Below are 17,424 nucleotides of genomic sequence, written 5' to 3' on the forward strand. Positions count from 1 at the left end.
AGGCTAGCTGGATGACTTGGGGTCAGTCACTTACTGTCAGGTCACAGTATGTCACAGGGTTGTAGTTGTAGAGAAAAAGGCTCAGGTAGGAGAAAATGTACTGGGAAGGATTCTAAAGATCACAGTCCAGTAAAGCAGACAGCTCCAGCTCAAGACCTTTTATGGTCACCAGACCAGGATGCCACCTTTCATATGCATAGCTGAAAAAGGGAGAATGAACATTGTCTGATAACTACAGGTGTGCAAAATATTTCTGTTCAAAACCATTTTGAGCACTTCACAAAGCTTTTCAGTCTGAATGTGAAATGTGTGGGGTTTTTTTTTAAATATGGGTTGTTTCAATCATTTTGGAAGTGTTCTGAATTGAAAACGCCTACGTTCTGAACTCAAGATACTCCATTCTGAATTTGAAATTCTTCCAAAAATATTCAAAGCACCCTGTTTGGCATTCAGAACAACAGTTTTCCCTTGAGGCAGCAATTCTGCACTCATGCTGAAAAGTTTCAGTGTTCATGCTCAAAACATTTTGAATCAGGTTTTTTGCATACCCCCACTAATATCTCAAGGAGTTGGGAAAAAACAATGTACTTATGGGGAAAAAAAAGTCATCATTGTGGATGTTAAAATTTCCACAAATGAGTATCCAGTTGTAACAAGTCACTCAACTAGGAGGAAAATTCCTTCTGGAATAAGAGGTAAATTGCTTGGGACCAGTAGACACAAGCAACTAATGTATATGAATTTTCAAGAACCAAAAATGTCCTTTCAAAGTTTGGGGGTTTAAGTCTTGCTGTAGAGGTAAGGAGTATTCCATTATGCATTTCTGTTCACTATCATATCAATCCTTACACCCCTTCTTTTCTCATGAAGGACCTGATGACATAATGAAGAAGTAAAGCTGCTCTGAAAGTTGGTTTATCTGCAGAGAACCAAGTCCCTGTCACTGATTACAATTAATAAATTGTCAGATTCTAGTGTCACGCAGTATCAAATTCCACAAAAGACATTGGAGAGGATAGTAATAAGATTGTCCAAACAATAACCCCAAAGTTTTCCACAGATCTGAGGAGTCCTTTGCTATTGTATTTTTACCAATAGAAGAGAACATATGTAGCTCAGGGTTGAACTATGGAGTCCTTGGGGTTCTATGAGCTTGGTTCTTTTCTTGCAAATGTTTCATTACCCGGCTAGATAACATCTTCAGTGCTGGAATGGAGTGGGGTTTGCTCTCTGTTTATATATAGTGGCTTGCCCTGCCAGTGTTGGGGGGACAGTGGGATCACCACTCTCAGGACTCATAGCAGATTATAATGCAACGTCTAGAAACTATAGCACTTCCACACATACAACCAAAAGTATGGATCCGGTATGTAAATGACACCTTTGTTATAATAAAAAAGGAAAATCTAGAGAAGACACATGCAACTATCAACAACATCTTTAAAGGAATAAAATTCACCAGAGAGGAAGAAAACAACAACATGCTATCCTTCCTGGATATCCTCATCAACAGAGGAAACAACAGCAAATTAGAAACCCAAATCTATTGGGAAACAACCCACACTAACCAAGTACTCCATTACCAAACTAACAACCCAACCTCCCACAAGAGGAGCTGCATAAGAACATTATTCAAATGAGTGCAAATACACTGCAGCAACCCAGAACAGCATAAAAAGGAAACAGACCACCTATACAACATCTTCCAACAAAATGGATATCCACACAACTTTATCAAAAAGTGCCTAACCACTCAACCTACTACAACATAACCAACACAAGCTATGAAAAGGATAACATCAGAAATGTCTCAGAAACAAACAACCACATGGCATCTCTGTAGCACACAAATCAACTAAAGCCCTCCAAAACATCTTAAGTAAACCAAAAGACCCAGTAGCCCAAGAAGAAAAAACAGGAGTCATCTACAACGTACAATGTAAGGACTGTAATAACCACTATGTAGGACAGACAGGCAAAAGGCTAGCAGAGTGCATCCATGAACACCAGCTAACAGTCAGAAGACAGGATGAAAACTCCTTAATCTCACAGCACATGGACAGACTTAACTATAGTTTCAACTGGGAAATTATCAGCATCTTAGACCAAGCTAAATCCAAAAATGCGAGGGAATTCCTGGAAGCTTGGTATTCCGACAAGGCAGCCATCAACAGGCACATGGAGTTAAACAACATCTACATACTATTCAAAAGAGGCAATAAAAAGGAAGACCAGAAGATCTCCTCACCAGCAATCATCACCCAGATAAGCAGAGATTAACATCAAGATTATCAGCAGATAATCAAGCAGTAAACAATACCCTAACCAAGGAAGTATCAGGAGAAGAAGAAGAAAAAATACCTGCCCCCCACCCCCACCCCAAACACAGGGCAAGCCACTGTATATAAACAGAGAGCAAACCCCACTCCAGACTAGCACTGAAGATGTCACCTAGCTGGGTAACGAAACATTTGCAAGAAAACAACCAAGCTCAGAGAACCCCAAGGACTTCACATTGTATTTTTAACTATTGTATCTTTCATATGAAAGTCAGTGATGATTTTCACAAAGTCTTTTGTCAAACTTGAAAAACTTGACATACCTTCAGGTGTTAATCCAAAATATAACTTGTCATAGCACAAATGCCTGGATTGGATTAACTCTTGCCTTGCTCCTGAAGTTTTAACGATACTCTAAAATGCCTGTATGGCTTTTGAAATACTTGTATGGTTTTTGCAATAAGTATTATTGGCTTTGCAATATTATTTAGTATAGAACAAAATGCATTAGCGAACTTCAAATAAAAAAAGACAACAGAACAATGCTTTTGCTGAAAAGTTCTCATTTGCATCAGTGCTTGGTTAAGAAGCTTAAAAGCAAAAATACAAAAGGCAACAACTTCTCTTTGTTACAGTTTTGTGCAAAATGAGATTTCCCTTTATCCCCGAAGTAAATGTTATAATTTAATGGGGAAGGGGTTGCAATGCCATAGCAGTTGCTAATATTTATTATTTTGTACAGTGTGGGTTAAAGAAACATCATTCTTTTAATGTAGCAAAGAACCCCACCCCTTTCACTGATCAAGGCAAATCTGCTTTTTCATCTCAAGGAGTGATTGTGCTTTTGCAACCTGTTAATTACTGCTCTGTAAATTCATGATGTTCGCTAAAACAACTGTGCTTATTTCACATAGCTCAACTGTTTGAAGTACCCATCGTTCCAGCTCCCATGGGCCTGTGTTTTGATTTTCTCATCTTCTTCCAAAACCTCTGCTGTTCCCAGAGCAACAGTTGAACATTAATGAAGCTGTAGCATTAAGCATTCCCTGAGACTTTGAATCCAAGGGCCTTACAAATTGCAGATGAAGCAGCTTGCACCTTGCCACTGCACCATTGTCTCACTGCTTATTTTTAATTACATCAAAGCTTTGGAAACATGATCCCATAAATGCTTGGTGGGAATTGTGGTGAATGTGTTCATCATGTGAAATCCATAAATTCCTTATAATCCTCTCAAGATGTTAAAAAAAGCATTAAGTAATTGAAGACAGGAAGTCCTGAGTTAATTATTTAGAGGTGTTATCAGTGCTTTAAGTAAACTGAAGCATTTTCCGCTATCACCCTGACTTGAATGCCACTGGGATCAAGGGGCACCAGCCATCATCTTCTCATATTCTCTAATGCAAACAGCAAATGGCAGCTTGTCAATAAAAGACCTTTTTGTATCATTTATTAGTGAACACTTCCAGTACTCTGTACAGAACAATTTGGATGACAGTTATGGCATTGTTTCACTTTGCGTTACTACTCCTTTACAAATGGCCTTACTAATGTAGTGGGGGGAAGATGAGGACAGACTCAAATAATGTGGGGGGGATGTTGTATTAAAAGAAAGCTGAGACTGCCCATTTCAGTAGCAAAATTGAAGTTAGAAATTCATTTTTCCAAGTCTATTTTTAGATTTTAAGTGTTTCTAGAACTTATGAGGTTGGGAGGAGTGATATTTTTCACTAAGACTGTAAGGTTGGTTGAATAGTTTTTGATATATTAATTGTATATATTGTACACATTTTGTGGCAGAGTGCCAGAGGATTTTCACATTTTTTTTCTTTAATTCCCATGTGGTGGCTATATTCCAGGTTGTATAAACTAGCAAAAATTCCTGTAGCATCCTAAGTCATTGTGGCATATGTTTCTGTGGACCAGGTACTGTTTCTCAGTTTCAGCATTGCAGGCTTTAACTCATAAAAGATTTGGTGGATAAGTACCTACATTAGGGATATTTGCAAAATGGATATAACTTTACAGGATTGCAAAACATAAAAGCCTAACTCTCAGTGTAAAAATCTTGGTTATCCAATAAGCTGTACCAGTGAGCCTATGGCAGATTGTAAGATCTAGCTTCTAAACATCCCTGTGTTCATAAAGAAATTTCAGGATTTTGTATTTTAAAATGATGGAAGAGAAAAAGAGGGGAAGGCCTCATTTGGCTGCAACACTAAGCCATGAATTGATTTTACAAGAATTAACCGCAGCAAGTCACTGGCTATATTCTCCCATACCTGATAGGATTGTGGCAAAGCATTTAGCAGCTTTGCTTCAATTTTAAATTAATTGCAACTTCTTATGACATCAAACCTGGCCAAACTGTAGCTAATCTTTTTCAGAAAAAACCAGTTGTGGACAACAGTAATTTATGAAGCTGGCTTGTTTCAGCAAATCATTATTAACAAGAACATCAATGTAGACTTCAGACAACATTAAATCAATGTTGTCTGATAAATTACTATTAATCAAAAATGGAAGCAAAGGCTTCTGATCTCTTCCTGATGGCCATACCAAACAGCATGGGGACCCAGAATACCTGAATCTAAAGGTTAGTCAGTTCATACCATAATTTAATATTTTGTATGAATGTGACTAGAGAGGACAAAGAAGAGATCTTGGAAAGAAAAAATATGTCCTGTGTATTCATTCTGTTTTCTTCATAGTTTCTCCAAATATTACTGATTTATTTTTACTAGTACATGATTTATACCAAAGCTTCTCTAGAAATTCAAGTGACTTATGGAATAACAATCACATAGGCAAATTGGGCCATTCATTGTCATTTGAGAAAAGACAGAGGATGAGGCAAGATACACTATTTCTATCAGAATGCATTAATTCAAACTTTCACAGAATTAATTCCATAAAAAATCCAGAGGAGGCAGACTTTATGCTGGAAAAGATCCTAAATTCTAAATTACTTTTAATAAGTAGAATAATCCCCACTTGAAATGTTATCAGTTCCATTAAAAAAAAAAAACTTTATTAAATTTTAGTAAAGAGTAAAATATAGAAAAATCAAGAAAAAAAAAGATAGCAAAAGAAAGAAAATACAGAAGAGAAAAAGTAATTTCTGACTTTCTTTGGTACAGATATAGATATAAAACACATTCACCTCCTACTCTAATATTTAAAAAGCTACAAAATAAATCTATATTAGCAAAAAATATTAAAAACTTAATACAAAGTATTTCTACAGTTATAGAATAAATCAGTAATCAAACCCGAAAATCAGAATTTTTTTTTTTTTTTTTTTGAGTCTCAGGTAAAAAGTCCAAGAGTGGTTTCCAAATAGAAACAAAGCCAGGAAATGATTTTTCTTTAATCAAGAACTTTAATCAAGATTTTTCTTTAATCAAGAAACATATCCATTCTTCAGCTGTAGGCGTTTGTAAGTCTTTCCATTTTTACGCAGGGATCATGAAGTGATCTTAAGTATGCCACTATTCCTCAGATTCTTTAGAATAATATTGTCTAATCTCATCTGAATGTTCTTAGGGTTTTCTGCATAATATACAGTATATGGGATATTTTGTATCCATCTTCATCATGATCATCACCATTACCTGTATTAAAACTCAATATTGGCTTTGTAAAGTAGGAACCTTCTCAATTATGGAATATGATTATATAAATTAGAATGTTCATCTCTAAGACAGGAGAGAGGTTAGCCATGAAAGTGGTTGAATGATCTGGGACAGGTGATTTTTCCCCCTCCTCCTAACCTCCCTTATAGACATATTGTGTAAGGAAAGGCTCTGGCCAAGGGATGTGGTGCTATATAAGTATGTTAGAGGTGGCATGCTGTATTTTGCTGAGCTGGAATTCAGTGTCCCAAGTGTCCTTGAAAAAAAGGGCCCTTTATTAATGCTGAATGCAATGGCTAATCATTTCATAGGAAAAAGGATGTTTGAAACTCAAGTGCATTGAGCCCTACACAAATAGAACTGTTCTTGAACGTTGAGTATTTTCAGCAAGACTTGCAGTATTTCTAAAGACATTTTCCCAGTGTATTATCTGATTCCTAATGCAGAATTAAACAGACTTTTAAAGCTTCTTCCAGGCTAACATCTCTATAATTTCAAGGAAACTACTGAAACAAAATTTTAAAAACCCCAATGAAATTTCTCAAGAGAAGTTCTCAGAATGTCTGAGAATCAGAAAAAACTCCAGCATTTTAATGTTAGAATTATTATTATAAATCTGATGCATGTACTGAGGCTTGTAAACCAAACAACAAAATTGTGATCCAGACTTCAGTGCTATCACTATATTTTAATATCAGATGAATAAACAACAACAAAATAATGCTTATCCCCAATGCATTTATGCAATAGACACTTCTTTGCCTGCCTTTTATTTTCTCTCTCTCTGTGGTATACAGCTGTAAATTAATCTTGCTTCATAATAAATGTTTCTTTTTAGTAGCAAATTAACATAGTTCCCTTTAGGGGCAATTGAAGTTACCTATTGCTAGAGTAATCTGTCCAGTCGTGAAACGTTGTTGAGTATTTGGCTTCTATCCATACTTTCTCTCTCATTTTAGCTCACTAGCTTTTTTTATGAAAAGAATATAGAGATAATTCTCTCCCTTCTTCTTTTCTAGTTAATGATTGTGTTATAGTCCAACCTGTCTTCCTGACTCATCTGATTTTTCAAGTTTTTCTAAAAAAACTTCCTCTTCAATTTATAAGCAACATAAAGCCCTGGTGACTCTTATTTACTCTTTTTCTTTTTCTTTTTTCTTTTGTCTTCCTGGACTGTTGCAAACAGCTGACTGCTCTGTGTCAACAACCATTTTGAGAAAGAGAAGGGAAAAGCAACAATGAGGTTGTCATCTAACTGGTTTTAGACAAAGTGATACTCCCTAAGTTTTTTGTTTCTTCTCTGTCTCTTCTTGACACAGAATTGTGTTGTCTTTTTAAAGTAGTTGGAATGCAAATGATAGGCAAGCAAAGATAAGAAAGAGCAGGGCCCATCAATGACAAAGACAAGGAAGATTAGAAGGAAAGAACAAAATGTGAACAGAAATCTAATAGCAGTTTTTGAGCTCATAAAAAAGAAAATCTAGCAGCTTTTCCTTCCTTGATACTGCTTTTTGAAACATATGTATACGAAAGAATACATATCTACATATTTATAAATCCATTTTCAAAGTTTCTGTTGAATCTTGCAGTGTTTTGTGGTAGAGAAATGCAGAGGCATGTTCAGAAGGAACAATAGGAGGTAATTGTGAATTAAGGGTATAGAAATAGGAGAGGACTTCTAAAACTGATAGTGAATGGGAAAAGAGGATGCATTCTGGAATAGATGCCAACAGACATTTAATGAATATAAAAAAAACAGTTCTGCTTAAAAATCTTTTAGACCCATTCCCTAAAATTGGAGGCATGCAGGTCTACATACAAAAACTAAACATACCTATTTTATGGAATCTGTAAACAGTAAGAAGTAGTGGCAGCCGTTGTTTGAATTTAAAAAGGGACAAGGAAAAAATATGAGTAATGGACACTGGCTGACACTGAATGAAACAAGAGAAACAAGAGGAGTGGAAAAAATCAACATGGGAACCCCTTTTGATTTCATGCTCTGCTTGTGGCTTCTTAGAGGCAATTGGCTGAAATACTTATTATCCCCTTTGAAAATTCTTGTTTCTTTTAAATTCAACATTCAAATGTTATTGCTTTAAAAAAAGTGAAGTTGTATCATCACACCTTGTTGTATACCACCCAGAGTCATTTGTTTGTGAGATGGGTGCCATATAAATTTGATGAATAAATAAGTAAATAAAAAATATGTGTAGTGTCATTTACCTACCTCTTTGCCTCTCTGGATCGGCCAGAATTTATCATCAAGAATCTGTGGCCCTTGGTCTAATTTCCATCCCTTCTCTCCTAAGAAACAAAGAGTTCAGTGATTATCTGTTCCTTCCTTGTAGTCTCATCCTTGGGGGAAAAGAATGGTTTGTCAGAGAAAATAGGGGAAATCCTACTCATGTTTGTCTCTAGCCTCAGCCACTGTCTGCTTCAGCCTTGCCTCATGTGGCTTCTAATAAATTATTTTGAAGGGAATGTGGCCCTCAACAGGAAACAGGTGGCCATGTCTGAACTCTTAGGGAAAATAGAAGAAAAAGAATATTTGGATGACTGCATTACTCATTTCCAGCATTCTCTAACAGTGATCCCTGCTATCCAGGTTAATAATTATGTTTATGTAGCTTGTGTTGAATACCCAAGGTATATGAATGAACACTGATAGCAACAAATACAAAATCCTGTATCCAGATATTTCTATGAATAAAAAGGTCCATGAGAGTAAATGTATTGGCTTAAGTGTGCTCAGTTGTCTTTCTCATAGAACTCTAACCTAAAGAACATCTGAAATGTTAACTTTTTTTTAATGTGTTTAGGTCTTCAGCCTTATGAAAACTACCACTTCACACTCACAGCATGTATGTTTGCTGGATGCTCTACTAGTCAGACAAGTGCAGGTAGAACGTTGCAAACTGCTCCTCAAGGTAAAGAGTAATTTATTCACCTTTAAACCATCTATACATGTGAACTATAGTCAGGACACTATATCTAGGCACTGATTTAAAAACAACAACCATTCCTCAACTCCTGGTTTGTTCAGCCTTCTCCCCACAGAGGAATTATGTTTAAATGGACCTAAGCAGAAAAATTGAAGAAAGGAGGAAATGGCAACCCAAGGTAAATAAAGAAATGTTTAGAGAGCACCTGGCTAACTTTCTTAGTTGTAAGCCACCCAGAGTCATTTGGGAGTTGGGCAGCCTATAAATTAAGTAACAATAAATAAATAAATAAATAAATAAATAAATAAGTGTAAGTTCCAGTAGAATAGAACACATAGACACAGACACATAGAAATAAACCATATTTACACACTATTAAAAAAATTACAATAAAAAAACTAAGAAGGAAACAAAAAGACCAAGAACACATCCTCTCCAGCAGCCAACAATCAGATAAGCAGGGATTAACACCAGGCAAACAAGCAGAAATCAATACCCTAATCAAGGAACTACCAAGGAGAAAACCACATGCCCACCAACACTGGCAGGGCAAGCTACTGTATATAAACAGGGAGAAAACCCCACACTCACTTGTACTGGTGATGTTACCTAGTTGGGTAATGAAATGTCTGCAAGCAAACAGCCAATCTCAGAGAGCACCAAGGACTCCATAAATGTACGTCTCCAGAACTCCACATTACGTTATAGGCTATTCAGCAAGCGGAGGACCTCAAGCCCTTTTGTCAATTGGTTTGATTTTCAGCAATTTCTTTACTTTACCCACATAACCCTGAATAGTGTACCTTGTCACTGTAATTTTATTTGTGTGTGTTAGTACTAATTAGTGGGAATGTACTGAATGATATCAGTGATGATACCAGAAGTGAAAAATTTCTCACATATGTAACCAATCTTCCATAAATTGAGGCTATGAAGTGAGGCCTACCTTTTGCCAGCCATTCCCTTTTAAGTACATGTTTTAGATTTTCTTTTTACTGTTTTTGTAAACTTCATTGTGGCCCAAAATCAAGATATATAATCTATAAATGACTAAATATATTCCCAGGCAATTGATGTTTATGTCATGCTACTGACCACAGCCTCTTACACTGATCCATGTTAAAATAAAGTGTGCTGAGACATAGCCTAAAACTCCACATCTAGTCAATCTAGCCAGTTCTATAAAATGTGTTAATGAACTGGACAAGGGCCAATAAATTGAATCTCAGATCATACAAGATGGGCTGTTGATATGTCTGCCTGGCTTGTGGGCAGGGGGCCCTAAAAAAGACTATATTCTTCCTAAAGCAAGTAGAGACTGGATGTGTCTCATAATGCATTAGTAGCACAAGCTGCCTCTGTGGCACGAGACAAATTCTCCGGCTTAAGCTGGTAGCACTTCCTGTAACTATATCTAAACTGAGATGCTTTGGCCTCATAGTTTCATGTCCCTTTTACTTTCAGACTAGACTATTTTGATTTTGTAAATGTAAAAGTCCTTTTATTGATGGTTCAGAAAGAGTATTTAATCCAAGATACAACTGCAAGACTGTTAATTAGAACATGATATTTTGGTAATTTTTTATGGAATATATGTACCTTCATATACAGTAAAATCTTCAGAAGATGCTCTTGTTTTCCTCATGTTTTCTGAGGCATGGCAAATGTTAAGAGTGGAAAAGGCTTATTCAGTTGTGATCCTTGACTATGAAATCTCTCCCAAGCAAACTTCATCTACCTTGATGTTATTTAATAACTAATCAAACATTTATTCTTATTTTCTTTGGCATGATAATCTTCTGTACACTGATTGAATGATGATTAGTGAATTTTGCATTACTATATAACTCTTTTATATTGTATACTTTGCTGTTTTTGCTGTATTTTAATTTTACCTGAAGAAGGTGGAATATAATTTTAATCATTGAAGGTTAGCTGTAAGTGAAATTAATTTTAAAAAATATTGAACCCTTAGAGTGATTCTTACGATGAATCTGAAATGAGTTTAGGTTTTGTTGTTAAGTGTGATTTTGTTGCATTCTAGCCTGTTTATAAAACTAAAAATATAAAGTTAATATTATAAACATAGTGTTGCTGATGTAATTGCAGGGGTATGGTCACAGCCTCGTCATATTATAATAAGCTCTAAAATAGTGGAATTGTATTGGGATGAGCCAAAAAAACCCAATGGAATTGTCATTCAATATAGATTATTTTGTAATGGAGAAGAGATTTTAAAAGGTGGTAGAGAAAATCTGAATTTCACTCATTCCGCCGTGCAACCAAATAACAGGTAAAATGTCACTTATTTGAGAAAGGATGTTGTTTAATTTTTTATAATATATCTTGATATATGCTATTTTAAAATACATTGGAGCTCAACCCAACTGTTACAAGACTATGCAGAGATGTAGATTTGATGGGCAAAATATGATCTGGAACACACATGGGCAGGCATGTAGCACCTGTTGGGAACACCTTAAACCAAACATGTCCAGATGGCAGCCACACAAACCCAGGAAAAGAGAAAACTGTTCCAGGTAGGTGCTGCATAGGGGCCTATGTGTGCTCCAAGCACATCAAGCCTTTTGAATCAGGATCTCTGCATAGCCTAAACTGTTGGCCCCAAGTACGGATGTCTCATGTAAATTAATACTGTAGTCATAATGACATTGAATACAGTCCCCATGAACTTCACATAAAAAGACCTTGCTATTTTATGGAAAACATGTCTTACAGCTAGCCATGGCAGACTAATAAGTAGCCCATTGGGCCTTCCAGGAAAGCTTTCACCTGGTCACAGTTAGGTTGATCCAAGTATACAATGTCTAGAGTTATTTCAGCTTGTGCTTTTATTGGCATGATATGGAAATGGTTTGCCATGAGTTTCTTCTGGAATCTGTTTTCCTAGTCTAGTCTATAGCTCTGCAAAGCCAAAGTGGTTCTCTCTTCACATGTTTATCAGAGCTGATCCTGCTTAGTTTCTAGATTAGCCAGGGCTGGCTAGGTGTTTCCACCCATTGTGATTACCAATCAATCATAACTGTCATATTGTAACATTTCTAATTAAGCCATGCAAAATGTTCAGCAATACAGTCATAATACTGCTGCTGATTTTATTTACAGATATTTGTTTTGTCAATCCAGCTACAGCTACCATGAGTAGATGGGCTTTTGTTGCAGAAACCCCAATTTTTTAAAATATGTACTGCATGAAATGAAGGAAAAACAAGATTATGGCAGAGATTATAGTAGGTTTTTTTCTATGCACACCCAGACAAATAAATCTTTGGTACAGTTAGCTTGTTAGATATTGATTTGTTAGATTTACATCCCATCTTTCATCTAGGCACAGAAGTTGATATGCATAGTGTTTCCTTCTCCACTCTTTTCTCTACAACAACCCTGTGAGATAGCTTGATCTGAGAGACAGTGAGTAAAGTCCCTCAGGCAGAAAAGATGTTAAGTAGGTCTCCTTGATCCTAGTCCACCTTATACTACTCATATGCATGATGGCCAAAGAGTAAGCACTTATTTCAAGTGCCTGCTTTTTACACGTAACCACAAAATAGATGGATTAGGCTTCTGTGTTAAGAGAGAGAGAGAAAGTCATATGACACACACATAAATGGTGGACATTACATTATGCTGGAATCTGATAAATGTAACGAATGCTAAAATAATTGTAAAAAATCTTTATATTGATTCTCTTGGGTTTGTTTCTCTTCTGTCCTTTCTTTCCCCTCCCACCTTCATGTGTATTTATAGATATGTTTACCAGCTAGAAGCCAGAACGTGGGGCGGTATCAATACCAGTGAAAAATATATTGTCCAGACACCAGTAACAACACCAGAGGAGATTCTTAAACCATATAATATCACAGTAATTAATGCATATTCTATATTTGTAGCATGGGACATTCCTGGTAAGCATGTGTAATATATAGTAAATTTAGAACATCATAGACTACTTATGTATCTGTTTCAGTTATTTATCATTTCCTGTGCTTGGTTTCCATTATATAAAGAGGCAGAATTAGAAGCTGTGTTGATACAAGGACATATCCTAAGGCAGATATAAATATATTAGGAAAAGTTATCAACTGTACATAATAGCAGTAGAGGACCACCTTTTGGATTTTTCTGCCTTAGGCGCTAAAATGACTTAAGTCATTTGTAACAGATGATAAACCTATTAATGAAATAATTAAGCAATACAGTCAGCTGTGCTCTGTTCAAATATAAAAGATGCCACATTGTGGATTTAATTTAATGGTGGACATGCAGTTATACTAGTGGTTTTTATATCTTAGATCTAATTAACTGATTCATTAAAATTGGCTTCAGAACAGGATGAAACAGTGATAACCATGCTTTTTTTTGTTTCCCGTTCTACTGAATGCAAAGTACATTCAACCATTGTGACAACAAATTAAACACAGAGCTTTCCTATATGAGTTCAGATACATTCAGAGGTCACATAAATGCTAAGTTCTTTGTAATGAGAAGTGGCATTGGAAGATATGGGGGGGGGGGGGAGAGGATAGATAGATAGATAGATAGATAGATAGATAGATAGATAGATAGGGAATATTCCATATCATTTGTGTGAGGCTGAACTTTTCACATTCAGGATAATCAAAACAAGAGTCATATGTGTTGTAAAATATAAACAATTTTGCATATTCAGGCAAATGTAAGCTCATTATGTGCTTTAGATATGTTCATAACTAATATTGTTATTTATTTTAAGAAGTAATATTAGTATATAACAAATTGCCTATTTTATAATTTAGGATTTTTTAAAAAGTCTATTATCTTCTGTTATAAAAAATATTCAACTATATTGATATGTATAGCTAAAATATAATAACCATTTTAATATTCAGTATTTATCTCAAATTATTTAAAATATTTACACCTTGCACAAAGGTCACAGGATGAGAAGATAATATAAAAACATTAACTATAAAGTTACCTGGTAAACATTTACATTCATGCTTGGAATAGTAAATATTACTGTGATGTCCACTGAATCAATTCTTAATAGATCTATAATATCCTGAGCTGTCAATCTTTTAGTTTTCAGAAGCACAAAATCCATTATAGAAATGCTATAATATATGAAAAAGATTAAAATCTTAAATTAAACTCACTCCCACCCCCACCCCCACTCCAGTACTGCCTAAAAGGATTTAAAAACCCAGGGAGAAGGTGGATGAATTTGACTTATAATCTACAGCTGATTTCATTGGAAAGTGTCCTGTACTGTCTCAGTTTTGATAATAAGTTTCTGTGAAAGCTTTGAATATTCACTCTTAACAGCCCAATCTCTATGCAGATCTAGCCCTGGCTAAAGTGATTGTGTGTGGAATTCTCTAAATAATCAGGTTGTTTACACAAAGAATTTTAAAAGTAAAAAATAAGCTACCAGATATGCCCTGCAAACATCTGGATGATCTCTAGCTATACAGAATACCCTAACCTCTGGTGCCATTTGCTAGACATCTGTATTAATGCAGTCTTGATATGGTAGCCCTAGTCAAAAAGGAAAGCTAGCTCTGTATGATCAAAATAAGGGCCTCCCTCTGTTCTTTCCTTTCCCTTTTTTCTGTTTGAATTTTATACAATTGATATGTTTTAAAGATAAGAAATTACAGTAGATTCACACAGTTTAGTGCACATTGCTATGCGGGAAGTGAATGTAAAATCTCTGATGCTAGGGATATGGGAACAGATAATTGCAGTCAGCTGTCATCTTTTGTTTTCTTTTATGCGCTTCCTGGGGTGCCTGACAAGGACACAGATGGGGGCACTATAGGATCCTGGTTTGATCCAGGATTTTTCTATACTTAGACATGTTAATAACATTTGAAACAGAAACTTGCCCATCACTTTCAAAGGACAGTCCAATTACCAGCATTTTTCTATGGGGAGTGAGGAGAAAGGGTGATAAGAAGCTCTTGCTTAGAAATTAATGTGCTGAGTAAGTACAGCATAGTTCACTCACACATCAAGAATTCAACCCTGTCATTGACATCTGAAACAGCTGATAGCCATATGTATTTGTAAAGCTTGTATGGATTCCCAATAACACTGAACAGTATTTTAAAAGAACTTACTTTTCTTCAATTGTTCATAATTTCAATTTTGGTGTCAATTTTTCCCTGTCTAGCATGTCCACTGTCCTTTGTCAGATGCAGTGTATGATAAGCAACTACTGCACTCCTGGAGTGGTGGTAGATGAGTGTACTTGGCTCCCACCCACAAACCTGTGAGTCAGGGATTGCAATGCAAAGGTTTCCTCTTCTTTTTTTGCAAAACAAGCAAAGAGTGATTCATGTGTATGCATGTATGTCCATGTATTTTAGGTACCTGCTTTTTGCTACACTGATAATTTGCTGGGTGATCTGCTGAAGATGGTTGGGAACCGTAGTCCAGATTAAAACAAGGAAAAAAAGGAAGCTTACATCAATAATCTACCTGTTCCTTCTTTAATCAGGAATTCCAAATAACAATGCATCTTAAGGAATGGTTAAGCTTCCCTCTTGTTGCTGATCACAAAGTGGATCCATTAGGCTTATTATCTGACAATTAAGTGGAAATCTATTGTTTGGAGGAGTGGGCTTATTTCTACAAAAGTTCAGTAACAAAAGGGTAGAGAGAGAGATTTCTAAGACACAGAATGCTGTGATAGACTGAGGATTTGCAGAGTGATGTTGACCAAGAGATCAACAGCTGAGAACTTGTTTGTCAGAAAAGATGGCACAAGAAAGTCCTTTTACAAGAATCCTGATAAGTAGATATGAGGCCTTGCTATATCTTTGCAAGATTGCCTATGAAAAGCTAAAATTGTAAAGGAAAGCCAACCCATAGAAATGAGGCCTGAGACACCAGCCAGGATTGCAGTTGGGAGGTACTGTGAGGAGACAGGTGGTGATAGGACCACTTGAGAGTAGTACAGTATTCCTCCCTACATAATAACTATTATATCATGACATTACATGTCCTGCAGGAAGTACTCGTGCCCATTGAATCTTTCTCGTTATGGGTTGAATCTTATTTTCTTTAGAGTTTACTTTTTCCATGGATAATTCCTCTATTACGCTTTTAATACTTCATACAGAAATAATATATTTCTTTCTTTTATATTCAAAGATCAAGCTTTAAAATAAGGATTGGCAGTGATTCTCCCACCAAGATAGTCATTTCAATTGATATTGTCTCTTGGAATAAAATTACTTTTTATTCATCAAATGTTAATGAGAGGCTAGTTGGCCACAGAATCTTCCTTCTATGAAAAGAAGCTACATTTTGGGATTGGATCCCCTTGTCTTCTGGAATAAATTTAGATCACATAAGGACCCACTAGTTTAATAATGAACTACATATCCATTGAGTCTTCTTTTATTTTACTTAGGATGTTTCAACCACTGTGGTATCTCTAAATTCCAAAGTTTTATAGATATAATAATTCAAAACCCCTCTCTTACCTAAGTGGCAAGATGTAAAAGCAGTGGTTAATCAGTTAAGGAAGGGAAAGATGCTTGAACACACTTAACTTAGAAAGGGTGGTAGAGTGATTGAGATACAAAGACCCCAATTCTAATCTACCCTCAGCTGCAGCAGCTGCATGAGTGATCTCTCAGTTCAACCTACCTCACAAGTTTGTTGTTGTCAAAGGAGATGTCACAAGAGATGCATCCAGAGCTGCTATTGATAGTACTATCAATGACATTGACTTATTTTAAAGCATATTTGCAGCTATTTCTGCATGTTTGGCAAGATTGATCACTCTATGGTGTTTTTCCATACAATCACCAAATGCTTCTTGAAAGGCTTGCCTTCTAGTTCAAAAGCTTACCCCAGTTCCAAATTTGACCTCAGCATGGGATTTAACTGTGGGTCTCACTGCTTTCCTTTCAAAACTGTTTAACTGTTTAACCCTAACCCTATCCAGTTTCTTTCATTTGAGATTGTTTTCTTCATGGTCATTATATCAGTCTGGCAAGCTGAAGAGATGTATGCATGGCAATACATACCCCTAGGTATACATTCCCCATACCTAGTAGGATTCCATGAGACAAATTGTCATGAGGCTTCCACCCATGATAGTTTCTGATTTCCAGCCATCCTTACCTTTTCTAACCTGAGATTCTGTTGGAATGCATCCTCCAAATTTTAGGTACTAGAATGAGTTTTGAGGGTTGATAAAACCACACCTTGTTTTTGCTATGAGAGATTTTTCCTTTGTTACAATGAAGCAGAGAAATGGCTTTCCAGTATCTTCCCAACATTTCACCCGATAGGTTCAAGAGGTTATCCTTTAATGTTACAGATTAACTGAACTGCCAGGTCTTTGCCATTTGAACTTCTCTATAATATTTAGGGTATCTCCTCTGAATGCCCTCTGTTTCATTCATTACTATACTTGCAGCATATATCACTGTTGCTTTAAAACCAAAACTAGAAGCTGGGCAAATTATTGTTAATATTAGTTAGCAATTGTTCTCTTAATAAATAATAATAATTTATCAATCATTTTGCCTTCCTTCTCTAGCTAAC

At 35.9% G+C, this 17,424-nt stretch overlaps 1 protein-coding gene across 1 annotated transcript in view; it reads left to right on the top strand.

Moving 5' to 3' along the window:
• USH2A (usherin) overlaps positions 1 to 17,424 on the top strand; it is a 484,310-nt gene that overhangs the window by 385,065 nt on the left and 81,821 nt on the right. The window contains 3 exon segments of the mRNA XM_088132494.1: positions 8,737 to 8,844; positions 10,969 to 11,152; positions 12,628 to 12,785. Of these exon segments, the coding sequence (XP_087988620.1) occupies positions 8,737 to 8,844; positions 10,969 to 11,152; positions 12,628 to 12,785 (450 nt within the window).

The sequence above is a fragment of the Python bivittatus genome, unplaced genomic scaffold, assembly GCF_059951505.1.
Source record: "Python bivittatus isolate LINGU-HERP-01145 unplaced genomic scaffold, Pbiv_v1 ctg000020_np1212, whole genome shotgun sequence".
Lineage (NCBI taxonomy): Eukaryota > Metazoa > Chordata > Lepidosauria > Squamata > Pythonidae > Python > Python bivittatus.